General features: G+C 35.3%; 1 protein-coding gene across 1 annotated transcript; it reads left to right on the top strand.

Annotated features, from left to right (window-relative positions):
- The first annotated feature begins 15,108 nt into the window (after positions 1 to 15,108).
- Positions 15,109 to 18,083, top strand: mrap2a (melanocortin 2 receptor accessory protein 2a). The gene is made up of 3 exons (XM_067393993.1): positions 15,109 to 15,406; positions 15,991 to 16,090; positions 17,113 to 18,083. Exons 1-3 carry the CDS (start codon positions 15,289 to 15,291, stop codon positions 17,546 to 17,548), a joined length of 654 nt encoding a protein of 217 aa, XP_067250094.1. The 5' UTR covers positions 15,109 to 15,288; the 3' UTR covers positions 17,549 to 18,083.
- Positions 18,084 to 19,121: the final 1,038 nt, after the last annotated feature.

Here is a 19,121-nt window from a genome sequence, read left to right as displayed (position 1 = left end):
ACAAAAACTCTAAAACTAAAATGAAAATGTAAAATTAAAAAGCTCATTCAAACCTATAATAGTTTGTCTAATATTAAAATAACACTGTCTAACAATATATTATATGTTATAGGTTTGTAAAAGCATTTTACCAATGTAAAATCCATCTTAAAGTTAAACTAGTAGCTGTTTTTTTTTGCTGGTTATTAGTTGCTCCAATAGCTGGTTGACCATCAAACTTGTTCCAAACATCACCTTAGACCAGATAATGACCTTGATTTTGATTTAAATTTATTTGACAAGTTTTTAGAAAAATAACAAGTATCCCATACACTTTAAAAAAGCCTTCTCAGACCAGCTAGAAAACAGCTAACAGCCTGGTTTCACAGACTGGGCTTAGATTAAAGGTGCAATATGTAATATTTTCTGTCCACTAGAGGTCGCTAGAGGCCTATTCAAAACAAAGGCGTAGCTTGATGACGCCAAGTTTGAGCACGAAATCTTGGGAGATGTGGTCTTCACCTCAACGGCCGGTGGAAAAGAATTAGGATAGGACTAAGAAAATGATTAGAAATCATGTTCATGGATGTGATTATTAACGTTACTGTAGTATGAAGCAGAGCAGGACCGAGTGTTGTGGGAGCTGAACGAGGCCGCTGGAGCCATTGCGCAACACACGCCTCACGAGCAGTGGAACTTTTGCCACAGTCGTCGGCGCTGCTTCCGATTTTCTGGTCATGAGTATGAGGCAACACAGCTCTGTTTATCATATTAGATACATTTGAGTGTGTTGAAAATGTTATAACGTTACTCTGTGTGTTCGCTCACCGGCTGCTGTGTGACACTTGTTGCACACTGCAGTAAATTAGATTGATTTTAGTATATCATATTAAATGCTGGATGGCTTGTTGATAAATGGCATGCAATTAATTTTAAAATGTATTGTATGATGGAGAAAATTCTGTATTGCTGTTACTAAAAATAAAGCTGCATCTGATTATGCTATGTTAGCTATTTGACAAAATAGTGTTTTTCTCTGAGGCATGGCAAAGCATGGTACTCGCAAAAAAAATCAAGAAAATTAGATTACACAATAAGACTAAATAAACAATAAGACTAAATGTGTTGCAATTGCACCTTTAAACCATAGGCCTATAGTTAAATTAGTATATTTAAGTAGCTTTTATAAACATGTCTTAGAAAAAAACAAAGCCATTAGCATCTTGAGACAGAACAATGGCACTGAGATATTTTGAGATATGTCAGTGCATGTTCCTTTCAGTTAAAACTGCTCAAACATGCATTTTAGTCTGGGACTAGGCTTAAACCAGACAAACACTACCATCTTAAAACAAATTTTACAGAGAGAGAAAACTAAGTTTGCTGATTTTAGTTAGATAAAATCTTCAGTTATCAACATCACATAGAGAAAAACTGAAATACAGATTTGCTACTATTTGTGGTACCAAAATGCTTAGTGATCAATGTCATTCAACAAATGATTAATGAAGGCAATAGTATAAAAACATCATTTATACAATTCTACTACCAAAACCAGCACTTTGAAGCTGGCAAGAAGGGTTTCCATGGCTACTTCCATGGGAAGGGATGCATTGGTGGTACCAAGCAATAATTAATCTCAAGGGTCCAGCGGGGCTGAACCTCACAGCTGTTGAGCTTGTCCATATGGTCCAATAAGACACTACAGGGGGACTACTGGAGGAGAACATCAACAAGCACAAAGAGGAGATACAGTCTAAGTACTCTTTCAATGTTTTTTTTTTTTTGTCCACATTAAAGGCTGTTTATAATTATATTCATTATGAAAAATGATTAATATGGACAGTTGTCCGCTAACCTGTAACCTCTGTACTACAGAATTGAGCAATAATATAAAACCACAAGGTGGTAATGAATTAAAATAATTTGTTAAATAAACTATTAAATGAATGAAAACAAACTAGTTATCAAATGGTAAATTACAAAGAAATAATTGTAGCTAAATAAACACTTTCTCCTCAGTAAGGTATCTATATAAGGCAAGAACTCAATGGAGAGCGGAGTCAGTCTGAGAGGGCGGAGTCAGTCCTGCAGACAGAAGTGTCTCTTATGGGAGAGGATGATCACTGCAGAGCCAATAGGTGAAGCTTGACAGCTCCCCCTTTCTGGATGTAATGGGTGGAGCTTGAAGATCCAGCCACACCCTAACCCTACCCATAACACTCTCTCCCAATACTTTCCATGCTAAATAGTACTGAGGAAAAACTATTGAGGCTGTTTTGGCTGGTTCTGCAAGAAATTGTAGTATTTAGCGCCATCTTGTGGAAAGATTCTTCCTTGACAACCAACACAGGCCTTTATTGTGTGTGAACCAGACTTCTGCTTCAGGGCCTATAATCGACACTTTAGAATTTGACTTCACCTGATTATTTTTGATTAGCACATCGAGCATTGTTTTTGAATAACAGAATCCTGTCCTTGGGACTAAGTTCAGTATTGATTCATTTCCACTGTAAAAATCATTAGTTATTAATTTAGTTTATTTATCTACTACACAGCAGCTCTGGAGAAGACTAGTCCAGCTAATTTCAGTTCGCATACAATGGTGTCAATGCAGGCGGATCGGTAATATTGTTGAATAGTAAGTGTCCCCAACTAAGCAAGCCAGAGGCGACAATGTCAAAGAACCCAAACTCCATCAGGTGAAAAAATGGAGAAAAAAAACCTTGGTAGAAACCAGGCTCAGATGGTGGGCCAGTTCTCCAACAAACGAACAATGCATAATTTATGATTCAGGCACAATTTCGGTCAGAAGTCATTGGAACATAATGCGTTAAGAGCTCACTCAGAGACTGGGGAGCTAAACCATTTATTGCTTTGTAAGTAAGATTTTAAATGTTTAATAGGGAGCCAATGCAGTGTTGACAGAACCGTGCTAATATGGTCATTCTTCCTGGTTCTAGTAAGAACTCTAGCTGCTGTGGTTTGGACCAGATGTAGTTTACAGAGTAGAGCATTACAATAATCTAGCCTTGAGCTCATGAATGCATGAAGTAACTATTTCGCATTTGTCATTGAGAGCATATGTCCCCAGGTGAAAAAAGTACATTTCCATAATGTACTTAAAGTGCTCTATTTTCGTACTTAATATACTACAAATTCTTCTTTAGTACTTACTTATTTAGTACAGATAATCTTAAGAACATCTAGTAAGTGTACTCAACAGTGCTATTTTGAGACACCATGAACTAAAATGTGCTTTTAACATAATATCTCTGTATTAAAAACATTATTTAGTTACCACTTGTAGTACACTTGAACTTGAAATAGCACACTTAGATGTTCGTAACATCATCTTAACAAGTACTAAAGAAGAATTTTTGGTCACACTTTATTTTACAGTGCCGTAGTTACATAGTAATTACTCAAATAAGTACTGAGTACTATTAATTAACTATGTACTTACTATAGAGTTACAGGTAGGGTTAGGGTTTGGTTTAGGGTTAGTTACTTGTAATTATGCATGATTTACTGTTATTACTAGTAAGTACATGTAGTAACGTGTAACTGCAGCACTAAAATAAAATGTTACAGAATTTTTAGTATATTAAGTACAAAATTAGTGCACAAAAATAGAGCACTTTAAGTACATTATGGAAGTACTTTTTTTGTTCACCTGGGTAGTAGTTTAGATATATTTTTAAGATTTTAAGAACAAGGTTTTACAGATGCTAGAGCACACCCAGGCTGACGACGACAAAGACTTAACAGAGCAGCCATCAGGTGTTAGACAAGAGAGAAGAAACAAGGTTATTACGTGCAGAGGTTTTTGGTCCAATAATCAGAATCACTGTTTTTTTCTGAATTTAGTAGTAGGATTTTTTTTTTATATCAGCTATGCATTTCTTTAATTTTGTGAATAGGTAAGTTTCGTCAGGGCGTGAAGAAATATAGAGCGGAGTATCGTCACAGTGAAAACTAACGCCATGCTTCCTAATGGTATCTCCCAAGGGTAGCATGTACAGAGTGAAAAGCAACGGTACTACTGAGCCTTGCAGTACTCCATACTGAACTTGTGATCGACATCTCTTAGTTTACTGAATTGAACGATCAATCGGATAAGTATTTGAACCATGCCAATGCAATTCCTCTAATGTCAACATCATTTTCGAGTCTTTTCAAAAGAAAGTTGTGGTCGATAGTGAAATGCAGAACTAAGATCCAGTAACACTAATAGAGAGATACAACCACAATCTGATGATAAGTTCAAATCATTAGTAACTCTAATGAGAGCAGTCTCAGTACTATGGTCTAAATCCTGACTAGAAATCCTCACAGATACCATTTGTTTCTAAAAATGAACATAGTTATGAGGATACTGCATTTAAAGTAATGTAATCCTCTGGTTTTAGCCAGGTTGTCAAATACAGCACATCTAGATTATAATCTGTGATCTTTTTTTTTTTTTTTTTTTTTTTTACTTATTAGTAGGCTATTTACTAATTCGGGGAGCAGACACAGTCTCTATGTGATGATATCTTGTTGAAAGAGTCTCTATGTGGACTCATTATATGAAACCTTATCAGTCAGCATGCTGGTTTTGGTTGTTTGCAGTATTTAAATGAAATCTATAACCACCTGAAGTCATGGTTGGCAAGTGAAAGTGGTGACTTCAAGATATTTGTCAGAACTTGTCCCGTATAGTTTCTCGGATGATGTTGGCTAACAGGTTCACCGCGTAACTGCTCACAGCTATGAAACTTGAAAAGCAAATAGATTGCATCCAGATTATTTGAAAATACAATCATTTAAACAATATAGTAAAGTTGTATTAGTTAAAGAGATGAGGATAAAACGAGAATAAACATCTTATTACAATAAAAATGTAAGAAAATCCTTTTAAAAAATGAAAAGAAAAAAAACAAATAAAATTGCCTGATGAAGATCTTATGATCGAAACGTTGCTAATAAAATGTCTTTTTGATTGTTTTGCAAGTTGATAGTGTGCGGGATTTAATTTTTTGTTTTTTCATATTTTGACTATACCAGTCTTCTATCCTACGCACCTATCTATCACCTACAGGTGTGTGACGCTAATTATTCAAAAACAGAAAAGAAAAATAGAAAAACAGAAATGGTTAGTGGTTATCATTTGTGATATTGAGTGAGTGGTTATCAGAAAGTGGTTATCATTTGTGAGATTGTGAAAACAATCCTTTCAAAGTAATACATTTGATAAAAAGCCACCCGAGTAAAGCCTTCTCACCTTCCCAGAATCTTTGATTTTCATTCCAATGGGTGATTCTAATGTTTGTGTGTGACAGTAGTACACTCAGTCCATAAAAGTGTGAAAGCTCATTTAAAGCGAAACATGTCAAGATGAAACTGCAGATACATGTCTGGATTTGTCAGTATGCAAACCACATTGCTTCATATTCTTTTAGTGGTACAAAAACTCTCAAGACTATAACAAAAAAAAAAAAACCCCAAAAAACTGAAGCAATGAAAAATATTAACCTTAACTCATCTATGAAGAATTTTCAAATATGCTCTTCATACTTGAAGGGGAAATAGTAAAGATAATAAATTAAATAGGTCAATACTTTTAGCCTGAAATGTTATGCAAATAAAATGAATGACCCATCTAGCAATACTTGTGCTTTCCCGTAACCGTTTTCAAGCCCTTCCCAGTCTTGTCTCCCACCCACTTCTACACTTTAGACATGCTCATAAATATAGATAGTAAGACACACAGCTCTCAGTTCTCCTGTCTCCTCCAGCATGTTCACACGGCTGCTTTTTTTCTGGTTGACTGCGGCTTTACTGCTGCCCCTGAACTGGGGTAAGTACAAAACTGCCCCCCTTAACCTGTCACAGACATTCATGCATATTATAGGATGCCATGTTGTCTCTACATTTCTTCTGCAGAGCAAAATACGTCTTTCCCTTTGTAGCTCTTCAACTTGATTTGTTTTCCTTTCTAAATGGATTTTCCTTAAGCCTACTTGGGTTTACTTAGCAGAAAAGTAGGCTACCGAAGAAATGTCAGGATGCTTTTATGCTGTTTTACTGTTTCTCTTAGCAATTTGAGGAACAAAATGTGACAGGGTGATCTGAAATGTGGTGAGCAGAGACTTTAGTCACGACTAAGAAATGTTCATCATCAAAAGGAACTAAAATTGCTGACTACTATCTTTCAAAAGTTTGGTCAAAAGTGACAAAATAGACTTTGATTTTGTTACAAAAAAATGTATATTTCAAATAAATGCTGTTGTTTTCAATTCATTCTATTCAAGGATCCTGAAATTTTTTTATCACGGTTCCCTCAAAAATATTAAGCAGCACAACTGTTTACATTTGGTAATAAAAAGAAATGTTTCTTGAGCACCAAATGATTTCTGAAGGATCATGTGACACTTAAGACTAGAGGAATGGCTGCTGAAAATTCAGCTTTGCCATCACAGGAATATATTACATTTTAAAATATATTAAGATAGAAATCAATTAAAAATATTTCACAATATTACTGTTTTTTTTTTTTACTGTATATTATTTTTGATCAAATAAATGCAGCCTTGGTGAGCACACACTTTTGCAAAAACATTAAAAAAACTGACTCCAAATTTTGAACAGTACCCCATAAATAAAAAAGTAAACATTTTTATTTAAAAGTGCAATTCTATTCTACAGTTCCTTCTGATGTCATACAAAAAAAAAAAAAAAAAAAAAAAAAAAATGTGTGCCCATCGGAGGGGTAACAAATGAGCCAGCATTGGTCCTTATCTGTGGAGGGGGGCATGACTGGCATTGTTCACATAGATAGCATTTGCTGGGGATTTCCACCACAATATTGCGGACATTATCTTCAGAATTACAAAGGATTTGAGAATGATTGAACCCTGTTCTTGGCACATCCAGAATAGCACTGAAGCCAATAATGCCAACAGCACTCGACAGCAGTGCCTGAGCTTATACAAAAATGATATTTAAAGGGATAGTTCCTCCCACAATTATGTTATGGTTTTTTCATTATGACCTGTATGACTTTCTGGGAAAAGTTTTGTATATAAAATAAAAATAATAAAATAAAAGTGAATGGTGAATTTGGAGAGACATGAGGGTGAGTAAATGATGACTATTCCTTTAAATGGTGTTAACAGAGGTTTTGTAATGACAGTTCTTTTAAATGTATTGGCCTCTGATATAACCAATAAAACATGAAGAAACATATCCTCACTGGCTTCATCTTACACTCAACAAACTATAGCCCAAGGTAGTGTGTCTTAATAACAAAAGAAAGCTCAGGAGGGAGAGAGGGAGAGGGAGGGAGTGAGAAAAGGATATCAGGGGAAAAAAATCATTTTTTAATCTTCTTTAAGGTGAGAGCACATCTATATCATGTTTCTGCCTGTTGTAAAATGTAGGGAAAAGTTTGCCAAGGCCAGTCTGATTTGTTTCTGGTGGGACAGATATTATAAAGAGATCTCTTCTATGGGACCCTGTGTGAAGGCCAGTTCCACTGAAGTGTCCTTCCAGGAATAATGTAGTCTTTTAAAAATTAAATTACTGACAGAATGTTCGAGCAAAGTGCTGCTATAGCTTGAAATACAAAGAAATAATATTCTTTTTTATATATTATATGTTGAGAATGATGGAATTTGACACAATGGACTTGCACTGGCATGCTTAAAGGTATAGTTCACCCAAAAATGAAAATTTGGTCTTGATTTACTTACCATCAAGCTGTTCCAAACCTGTATGAATTTCTGTCTTCTGTTAAACACAAAAGAAGATATTTTGAAGAATGTCGGTAACCAAACAAATGATGAGCCCCATTTTCCATATTATGGAACTAAATTATGACAGAATTGTATTTTTGGATGAAATATCCCTTTAAGATATTTTTCCCTAAATAAATAAAATGAAAAAGCCACAATAAATGAAAGAAAGAAAGTTAGAAGGACACAAACATTCATTACCTAAGAAAATGTCATACAGTTAGGAAGGTCTGTTTGATCATCATCTAAAAGGCCGGTAACACTTTACTTTAGGGTCCAATTCTCACTATTAACTATTTGCTTATTATCATGCATATTACTAGGATATTGGCTGTTTATTAGTAACTTAGCAACGTAAACTGTATGTTCTCAATTGACATTGTTCATTGAAGCATACTGTATGTAGAAGAGTGTTTTGGGAAAGAGATCGAGTGAGCGAGTTTATTACCTGCATTGAGATTTAGCATTTTCCTTCAGGTCAATCCTATGTTCATAATAAAAAATCTGTTAAAATGTCTGATGTATAATCTTGTCCTTTTAAAATTTAAGGGGTTTTCCCGTGACTGACAGCGCTAGTCAAAGCATTTGTCAGTTGCGTCTTGTTCCGTGTTCACAACAATTCAATACTTCATTGTAAAAGTCTTCGCTACTGACTGACACACTCATAAAGACAGTCTTTGCTGCCATCTAATGGCGTAATAATGTAACTTCTGTTGCTGTTCACGGCCAGGGACTATTTTTTCTGGTGGAAGGAAGGCATTTAGGGAAAGTTTACTTCATGAAAGTTGCATTGATACATATTTTGGCCTTTAATATTTGTATTGTGTGTGGTAACCGTTTTATTAAAGCAATAAGGTATTCGATGCTAGTGCTGTATCATTGATGCCTTTCAGGTGTGACTTATTCACAATATAGCACTAGCCTTGAGTACCTTATTGCTTACTTATAAAGCAGATATAATGCATGACCATATTCTACATCCCATAATCCTACCCAATACCTAAATTTAACAACTACCTTACTATTATTAAATTAGTTTAAAGCTGTAGTTAATAATTAGTTAATAGTGAGAACTGGACCCTAATCTCAAGTGTGATCAAAAGGCCAAATCTAGACAGAAACAGGTTTTTATCTTGTGGGTGACCTATAAAATACAGACTCCACAGGCTGTTGCACTGGAACATGAATCCTTTATCTGTTTTGTTATCTGACTCTCATTCTCTCACTGATCATTCTTTAAAATGAATAATAGCATCACTTGAACACATGCCCAGAACAGAGAAATCATAAATTTTCCATTCTTGGCTGGAGTTAAAGATGTTATCAACAAAATAAATAATAGTCACCCAACACCCAAATAGTTTTAATTAATAAAGTTACAATGGCAATAACATAATCCAAAATCAAAGATGTATTTTTTATTTTAATTTCATGGTTGAATACTTAATTCATAAGTATTCATACTCTGAATACTTAATTGGTCAATCTTAGTATTCTTCATTTAAAGCTAAAAATTCTAAGAGAGCTGTATAATTATATATATAAAACCCTTAAATGTAAACATTGATGTCAGCTAGTTACTTGACATTTTCAATTAGTTTAACAATGTACTAAAATAACAAAAACTACTAACTTTACAGACATTAAAAAATAATAAAAATGTCAAAACAGAACAAAACTGCTAAAATGTAAAAAATAAAATGAAAACAAAAGTTAATAAAATCATTTTATTAATCAAAATATAATTAAAATTATAATAGTATCTCAATGATGCTAAAATAACACTGGCCTCATTCAAACTATCTACTGACAGGGTTCATTTTGCTATAAAGACTGTTTAATTGTACATTATCCCTATGCTTATTGTTGTAAGATTCATTCAAAAGAATCAGAAAGGCATTGCAAAGAATTAAAGCTCTTTCGATAGACATTTCCCAAGAGTACCTTCATAATCAATGAAAGAGAAATAATTTTGTCAAATCTTCTCAGGTACTGCACTTGACAATGAAGAGGATGAAGTCATGATAACAACACCAGACTACGACTACAACTTTACCCATGACTACTATTTGTACAGTAAGTTACCATAATATTCTTGACTACTGGTGAGTGCGTTTAGCCAACAATTCTTCTGAGGTCATTTTCAATAAGATCTGAGATTGCGGGTCTGCGGTATGATATGAGATACAAAGTACCGGATAGATGGTCTATGCCATAATTTTGACCAATCAGAATCGAGCATTCCAGAAGTCTGTGTAATAAAAAATTATAGATATTATTAACCAATAGTCAAAACTATTTAAAGTCAAAATAAGATTTGGTCTGGCTCGATTCTGGCATGTGACACTTCGTTTTTATGATCCAGTCGTATAAATGATCCCCCAACCCCCCAGAAAATGTGCAATGTTATAAAATTATATTTGGTTGCAAAAAATAGCAAAATACATGCATTGCCAAAAATGTAACTGTTTTTATGGCTTGTTTTCCATTTCAGATGAAACATATGAATCGTTTGTAATTCTCCCGAATACTGGAAAAGAGAATACTGGAAATCAAGAGAATACTGGAAATCAAGAGAATACTGAAAATCAAGAGAATACTGGAAATCACGGGAATACGGTACAGTGGCACACTCTCTATTAATGTTATCTAGGCATCACATTTCTAAAAGCCCAATTAACTACCTTCTTTCTTTGGTACTTATGACAATCAAACTGCATAGAACTAAATTATGCCACTGCATAAAGTGAAGGAATAGATAATTAAACAGACACATAAAAGGAATGATGACAGGAAAGATGCAAAGATTTCCCAGAACAAACAATGGGTCAGAGGAAACTTTAGAACATCTCTTGAACAAGCAACTGCTTGATGGCTTTGTTTTTACCAAGAATGCTGCAGGCCAAATATGAAATCAAAGAGCAAACTGTCTTGACTGCGAGAAAATATTCTTACTGACACCCTGTTGAACTCTTTTTTAGAATTCAGTGTCAGTGTATAAACACTATGGAATATTAGCAGGATTGCTGGTGCTGCAGATCTGCCAGCAAACATGAAAATGAAAGTCGACAATGGTGAGTTGAAACAACCAATCACAAGTGCACTGCAAAAGTAATGTTTCAATGGCTCTTATTTATTTCTCCTCTATGATTCTTTACAGAACATTCACAGCCTCGAATGACTGTTAGTCTAATAAAAATGCACTGTTCATGCACAAATCTACATTTAGTCAAAGCTATCTATCACAGAGATTGAGGAAATTGAGAGCACCGTTCTGCACTGTTAGTAGACCATTATAGTCTAGAGAGGAGCAGCAGTGTGACGATCATTTATTATTGTGCTACATGTCAGATAAGATCGTTACAATCATGTTTTGTTTTATATTTCAAAGATATTATGCTGCTGATGTCATCTAAGAGGAAGGACTGGAACATCCTTTCACTGTCTGCACACTGTGGCATCAATACTGACATTTTCACTGAAAAAAAATCCTTATACTAAAAATGTGTTGTTGAAACTTTTATATCTGAATTGAAATGATCACAGATTGTATACTGTTTTAGATGCTTTGTTGGGTCTATTCATTATCTGAATTTTTCTTAAAAATCTAACCTTTATTCTCACACTGTCACGCTTTTGCAAAAAATGTTGAAATAAATAGTTTTTAATTCAAGGTGGTCTGATTTACAACTTTCAGCTCTAAGTGTGAACTTTATTTATATATTTCACAAATTCTTTATGACGTATCAAAATAATAATTGGAGAACAAAATATGGGGGCTTTGTCAACATTTTTGTTTCTAACAGAAATGAACACTAGAAACAGTAAAACAGCAAACATTTTTAATCATTTTCACACACAATTATGATTACAAGGCCAGATTATGGATTAATAAAGACTTGTTTTCACGCAGCTCATTGTACAATAATGTTATGACCTCAAAACACTTTTTATCATAAAGCATGATTTGCACACTAATATATTTTGGAGTTTGGATCACTTGCCCAGCTCCAGATGTTCAGTTTTACTGACATAAGCTTGCTCGGTTGCTCAGCTGGTACAGAATTGTACTTGTGAAGGCAAGTCTGCAGGACCAGGCAGTTCTAGCAATGTGGTCTGTGAAGTTTAACTGATCATCAATCAAAATCAAGGTTCCTGGCTGTCCTGGAAGGAGTTGACAAACCTATAGCTGAATGGAGAAGTTGTGATGAAGTGTTGGATTGGCTGAGATCACAAGCAGTTCTGTCTTTGCAAGCTTGAGTTGAAGGTGGTGATCCTTCATCCAGTCAGAAATGTTTGTCAGAAATGGTAGATGCGAGCAGCTACCGTCGGATCATCTGACTGGAATGAGCATAGAAGTGATAGGAAAAGCCTTGTTTCTGAATGATAGATCCTAGTGATGTCATAGATGGAGAAGAAAAGTGGTCCAAGCACTGAGCCCTGAGGCACCCCAGTAGATGTTACGACTTAGACACCCGATACACTCCAAGACCTGAAGGACCTACCTGAGAGGTAAAACTTGAACCACTGGAGTGCGGTTAATGTATTCAACATCAACAATAATAATAATGTGAAATGTCAATATTTGTGATTTTTGTTAATTGTCACCATTATTGATTATTGGGTGCAGTTTATTAAACAAAACTAAATGTCTGACCTCTGACCGATCTGTAGCCAGTAGACTCTGCTTTAATTAGCATGCATCATAAAGAACATTTGTCTCAATTACTGTGAGACAAGTCCCAGAGCTCCAGTCCCAGGATTCCCATTTAGCATCTGTCTGCCTGCTGCACTAATGCACAAATATGCCTGACAGTTTCCTGAACAGGGTGCAGTATTCTCTATGTTCTTGTCTCAGCAACATAAAACAGGGTCACCTTGCATTTTCAATCAATAATTGATCCAAGAACAGCACATCACTCAAATGACAGACATGATGAAATGTAAGGTTGTGTTTAATGAGTGTCTTGTATTAACCACTACAGTATAGTGTTTGAAAGGTTTAAATACTAACAGCTGGAACTTGCCATTAGCCTGATGTTTCTGTGAAGAACCTTTAACATCCACAGAACCTTCTGAATTAACAAAAGGTACCTTATAGTGGAAAAAGGTTCTTTAGATGATTAAAATGTTCTTCACACTAAAAAAATATGGTTCTTTTTGCAACTGTCCAATGAAAGGTTCTTTGGGGAACCAAATATGGTTCTACTATGGCATCATAGTGAAAACTCTTTTTTGGAACCTTTATTTTTTAAATGTTTTATGCCCGTTTGGGCCAGTGGTTCAAATTTTTACTTGCCCTGCCAAAATCTCAAAAATTTCAAAAAATTTCACCGGCCCCACAAATAAAACAGAATAAAAAATAAAAAAATAAAGTAAAAGAAAAGAAAATGGGCCTATAAAATAAGCCTAGTTGTTGTTTTTGATACATGTAACCTTAATAAATAAGGTTATGACACCAAAATGTACTGAATAACTCAATTAAATTTTAAATATTGTTAGACAAGTAAACAGTAATTGATAAAATAGGAACAAATAATCAAATTACAAATAATAGTACAAATAAATACAACAGAATAAACATAAATGAAGTAAACTGTGCTTTTCAGGTTATGTAGGATTAAACATGAGATTTTCAGGTACAGAAAATGTAATATAATGTAAAACTCTATAACTATAGATTAAACTTTATTAAAGTTTATCAGTCAAGAGCAGTTACAGAAGCATAAATAATGTTTTGAAAGGTTGAAAATATAAAACGTTTAAATACTGTTATTTGAAATTATTTATAAAATGAAAAGATACTTTAAATGTGAAATTAAACCCAGCCAATCACTGTTAATGAGCGAGTCATTGAGATTCAACCGATTCATTCAAACGGCTGATTCATTCAGGAAGTGTTGCTCACACAGCAAAATCTCCAGAGTTAAATCAACTCTGCTCAGAGTACATATGGTCCCTCTATAAATAGTGTTAAAATAACACTGAAGCAGAGTTAAAGTTAATGAGATAATTAAGCAATTAATTAAGTGATGATTGTGCATTAGTGATGAACGCCTGCTGTTAACAAGCAAAATCACTAAAGAAAAGAGAAACACAAGAACAGCCTTATTAATTGCTTAATTATCTCATTAACTTTAACTCTGTTTCAGTGTTACTTTAACACTATTTAGAGAGGGACCAAATGTACTCTGAGCAGAGTTGATTTAACTCTGATTTTACTGTGCAGAGACGCAAAACGATGCTGTGCACTTTGTTTGGAACTATTTTCGTTGGCGAAATAGAGCGAAACAAGCGATTTGGTTTCTAAAATGTGAGTCATTTAATATAAACTACTTGTTTAATAAACTGTAGCCTACACTGTATAAAATCAATATCACATTTTTAATCATGCTTATATTTGGATAAAAATTGCGCTCTTCGTGTAATATCAAGAATTACGATATCATAGACGATATATAACGCACACCCAACAGCAATGGCCCGATCGGCAAGTGACAGTTCCGTCAACTGCCCTGAGCGTCGTTCACACTGGCCCCGGGCCATCGGGCAGTCCTTACTGTCGAGCCCTGTAATTTATGAATTAATCTGTAGTTTATGTTGCCCAAAACACTGATTTGATATTTATAGTAGCCTTTTCTTTTTCTTGTTGCATGATTTGTTTTGTATTTCTTTAAAGATATCATAGACGATATATAACGCACACCCAACAGCAATGGCCCGATCGGCAAGTGACAGTTCCGTCAACTGCCCTGAGCGTCGTTGCCGAAGCACTCAAAAAAGACAACAATGGTGGAAATGTAAGTAATTTTTATATTTTTATTGTTAAAAAGACTGGTACATGACTACAAAGAAAGAAAGAAAGAAAGAAAGAAAGAAAGAAAGAAAGAAAGAAAGAAAGAAAGAAAGAAAGAAAGAAAGAAAGAAAGAAAGAAAGAAAGAAAGAAAGAAAGAAAGAAAGAAAGAAAGAAAGAAAGAAAGAAAGAAAGAAAGAAAGAAAGAAAGAAAGAAAGAAAGAAAGAAAGAAAGAAAGAAAGAAAGAAAGAAAGAAAGAAAGAAAGAAAGAAAGAAAGAAAGAAAGAAAGAAAGAAAGAAAGAAAGAAAGAAAGAAAGAAAGAAAGAAAGAAAGAAAGAAAGAAAGAAAGAAAGAAAGAAAGAAAGAAACGCTCTCGGATGCCCCCCGAGGCGCGTGAAATCTCACACGTGAGCTCATGGATGAGAGAAATGCGTGATCTCATCATATATTCAGTAGATTCTCTCGAGACCACAGTAGACCTCACGAATAGGGGTGATACTAACAGAACGCCCACCTATACCTCATTTTCGTCTTGGAGCACAGAGACGCGAGAGATTCGCAGTATAAGGATGAACTCATTGTCAGTATCGGTGTTAAAAAAGCTGGTTTTGTTCTCAGCTCTGGATGCAATAGATAATTGCTGCGCTCGCGTGGACCGCACACTGACTGCTGTGAGGAACTGTAATGCTTCTTTCCCGAAGAGCTGTTATTATCAGTTCTGACCTGTGATTTAGGATGCCGAGGTTCCAGTTTTTGAACACTACTAGTATGCCAAATCATAATTATGAATGGAGCTACGAATACTACGACGACGAAGAGCCCGTGTCGTTTGAAGGACTCAAAGCACATCGATGTAAGTCTGTTTCTCTAAGTCCATTATAGCTTGATGTGTTTTATCCTGTTTTTTAACCATGACACAAGGATAAGATAAAGGTTATGCTTGAAAACAAACATTGCAAATAATGAATAACAAAAGTTTTTCCAGTATACAGTGACAGACATAAAATAATGTAATGTTTATATATAATATATATATATATATATATAATATATATATATATATATAATATATATATATATATATATATATATATATAATATATATATATATATATATATATATATATATATATATATATATATATATATATATATATATACAGCTATGGAAAAAATTAAGAGACCACTTAACATTGATTTCTGAACTTGAAGTGGTCTCTTAATTTTTTCCATAGCTGTATATATATATATATATATATATATATATATATATATATATATATATATATATATATATATATATATAAAATATATTATATTTTATATATATATATATACATACAATTTTATTTATTATTATATTGTTATTTGTATTAATGACAAATTTTAGCATTTCCTTTGCATCTTTACATCACTCAGCTTTGTTTCCTCCTGCAGATTCCATTGTGATTGGCTTCTGGGTGGGTCTTGCAGTTTTTGTCATATTTATGTTTTTTGTTCTGACTCTTCTGACCAAAACAGGAGCCCCACACCCAGAGTAAGTATTTTTAAACACTAAACTGTGAAATACAAGCTTTGTGAATCAGCTGTGGCAAGGACAGAACAGAACGAACAAATGTCAAGGCAGTACAATTTCCCAGTGGAATCATCTCTCTCACATCTGCACCACAAGCACGACGTACTAGAGCGAGTCAGCATTTCAGCATGCTTTTTCTGTTTCCCGCTGCCTGGGCTTTGGCCACCTAGCTGCCTCATTATCCTTTGCTTCAGAGAGCCGCGCGTGTGTGTGTTTGCGGCCTCCCTCACTCTCATTAGCTCTCTGCTTGGTCAGTGTCTCCGATGTTGCACTCCTTTAGACCAACAAAGAATCTTTTCAGAAAACTTTGATTAAACCAACAACGATCTGCAACCTTGGCCCAATTAGCATGAAGTCTGGCAACTTTATCCTCGATAGACTCAAACATACAGCCATTTTCTTTCATGCCATTTTAATCCAATCTATTCTTCCATCGGTGCATGCTCATGTTTATTAATGTGCACAAATGCACCCATATGCATGCACATACATAAACAACAATTATCTCTGTCTGTGTTCTGGTAGATAACCAGAATTCATTTAAAAGCAAATTAATGTCCAATAATGCCCTCTTTTTACACTCAAATATATTGGACAAATACTTTTGCAGGCATTTATTGTTTATTGCATATAATTACACTTGATTATAATAGTAAAGCACTATTAGTCCCCATCCTCTGGTCTAATGGAGCAGCGAGGAAGCTCAGGGGTCGGACTGAGAGCCTGTTTAGACCTCTTTTAATTAAAATGCTCTATAGATGTGAGTCATCCATTAACACAGCCCAGCAGAAACCTCTTACACTCCAGATCATTGAAAAGAGTAAAATGCACACACACACAGGGATTATTGAATATAAGACCAGGGTACTCCCACACTCTAGAAGCACCGTTGCTCATTCCACCTCTATATTAGAAAAGGGAAATAAAGCTCTTTAAACTTTGCTGATGAAGCTTTGAGTTCAATATTCCTCTCAATCCCACAGGGCCGCAGAGCCTTACGAGAAACGGATGCGTCTCACCAGCTGCGCCGAGGGTCTGGGGCGCCAACGTGAGGCGGACACCCGAACGGGTCTCTCCCGCCCATTGCTGGAGGAGTCCCGGTCTCTTTTTCACTGTTATATTAATGAAGAAGAGCGAGATGGAGGCCGGGTAACGAGCAACGCTGGCGGTGCCGCCCACGGACGTACGGGCAGCGGCAACTCAAGAGGACAGGTGGAAGCGGTCGGCCTTGTCGTCCAAAGCATGGGTATGGAGACCAGGGAGGAACGAGAGGCGGCGCTCCTGGTGCATTTCAATATCCCCAACTTTGTGAACTCAGAATTGAGCTCCGCACTTGGAGACGAAGATTTACTATTGGGCGATCCACCGATCATAATGGAGGAGGCCCGTCCGCGCTGCACCCATCACATCATTGACTAAACCACCAGTTTGAAGATGGTTAGATGCCTTTAGTTACTCATTATGGCTCCATCTCTCTCCTCAACTCAGTCTGTTATCTCTAAAAGTGGAGAGTGATGGGTTTCACTTCAAAAGCAGAGCTTTTGAAGAGTGAGATTTAAGGCTGCACTATTTTCTGACATCTGGGGTCTATAGCGAGGCACGACATCAGCCTAAAAGATGAAAAAGATTGAATGGCACGCATGGGACTTTGCGAATGTGCTCTCGACAGCATGTTCAAAGACTGTTGGGGAGCCTATGATTAGATATGAAGTGATATTTAAAGAAAACTGGTTGTAGGAAGACATTCCAGCAGATTGCAATGCCTTATTGGTTCATACTTCATTCCTATTATCAGCATTATTTAAAAAAATCTCTTTATGTGCAGTAGGAAGACGTTGATGCAGCATTGTACTTGTGTAGCCTAATGACAAAATTGCAGCAATTTGGTATCGCACTGCCTGGTTCTCTGGGTTTGTTGTGTGAGCAAATGCCTGAGTAGAAAATAGCTCGCTATCAGCACCTGTCAGCTGAATCACTGGCTTTCTGCAGAATATCTGCAGTATACTTGCATACTAACTCTCTGTAATTGTCTGAAATACAGCTGCCTGAGCTGCTGGAGCAATTCAATACTTCAGTTCTGTCTCTTGTTTTATTGAACACCTATATGCCAATAAAATTCAGAGCAAAGTTTCCTGTGGTGATATTGACTGACGCAAACAAATCCCTAACCTTAAGACTAAACATGAACGAATCATTCAGCTTGTGTTATTACTTTTTTAACCAGGCAGTTTTCAGATGATGATAAAACAGGTGAAAATAGACCATATATACATTGAAGCATAATATATAGAGAATGAAGACATTTTTTGATTTGGGTTAAAAAGTTGCTACCTAGCAACCACTCAGAAACCATAGCAACCACATAGCAATGTCCTGGCAACTACCGAGAACACTCATGTGATGAAAAGTGTAAAATTTAGCTGAAAATACTGTTGTAGTTTTTGGTGTAGAATTATGGGATAACTTACAATGTTTTAACCTTTAAAAACCCATAATATTATTATTATTATTATTATTACTACAGTATATCATTAGCAAATATAAAAAGGAGCACTGATGAAAACTTTGCCTGAGGAAAACTTCTAATAGAAATGACTCCAGATCTACAGAGTGACATTATTAAACATTCAAACTTGCAGACAGGTGACAGCTAAGGAGAGCTTTGAACAAAGATCAAAAGTGACACTAGCTGAAGCTTAGGTTATTAGTACTTGCATTTATTTTGACTCATTATTAAACTGTCTATTTTTTGTGATTATGCAAATCTATTTCTCGTTTAAATTTCTTTATACTCCATGGCCTCTCCACAAATGTATCCTATGTGCCCAATTAAATTATATTTTTGTCAGGACCCTTGGTGTTTATAAACAGTTCTGCATACTGATCAGCTCTTAATAATCATCACACAATGCAGCAGCTCCATCTCCAGCCACTTACGTGATTTATGTTCTTTTAGTAGTTCATTAGCATTCAGACCGTGTCCTCTGAGGCC

This window comes from Chanodichthys erythropterus, chromosome 2 (assembly GCF_024489055.1).
Source record: "Chanodichthys erythropterus isolate Z2021 chromosome 2, ASM2448905v1, whole genome shotgun sequence".
Classification (NCBI taxonomy): domain Eukaryota; kingdom Metazoa; phylum Chordata; class Actinopteri; order Cypriniformes; family Xenocyprididae; genus Chanodichthys; species Chanodichthys erythropterus.
The sequence above is the reverse complement of the archived record's forward strand: the minus strand, read 5'-3'. Positions and strand labels throughout refer to the sequence as shown.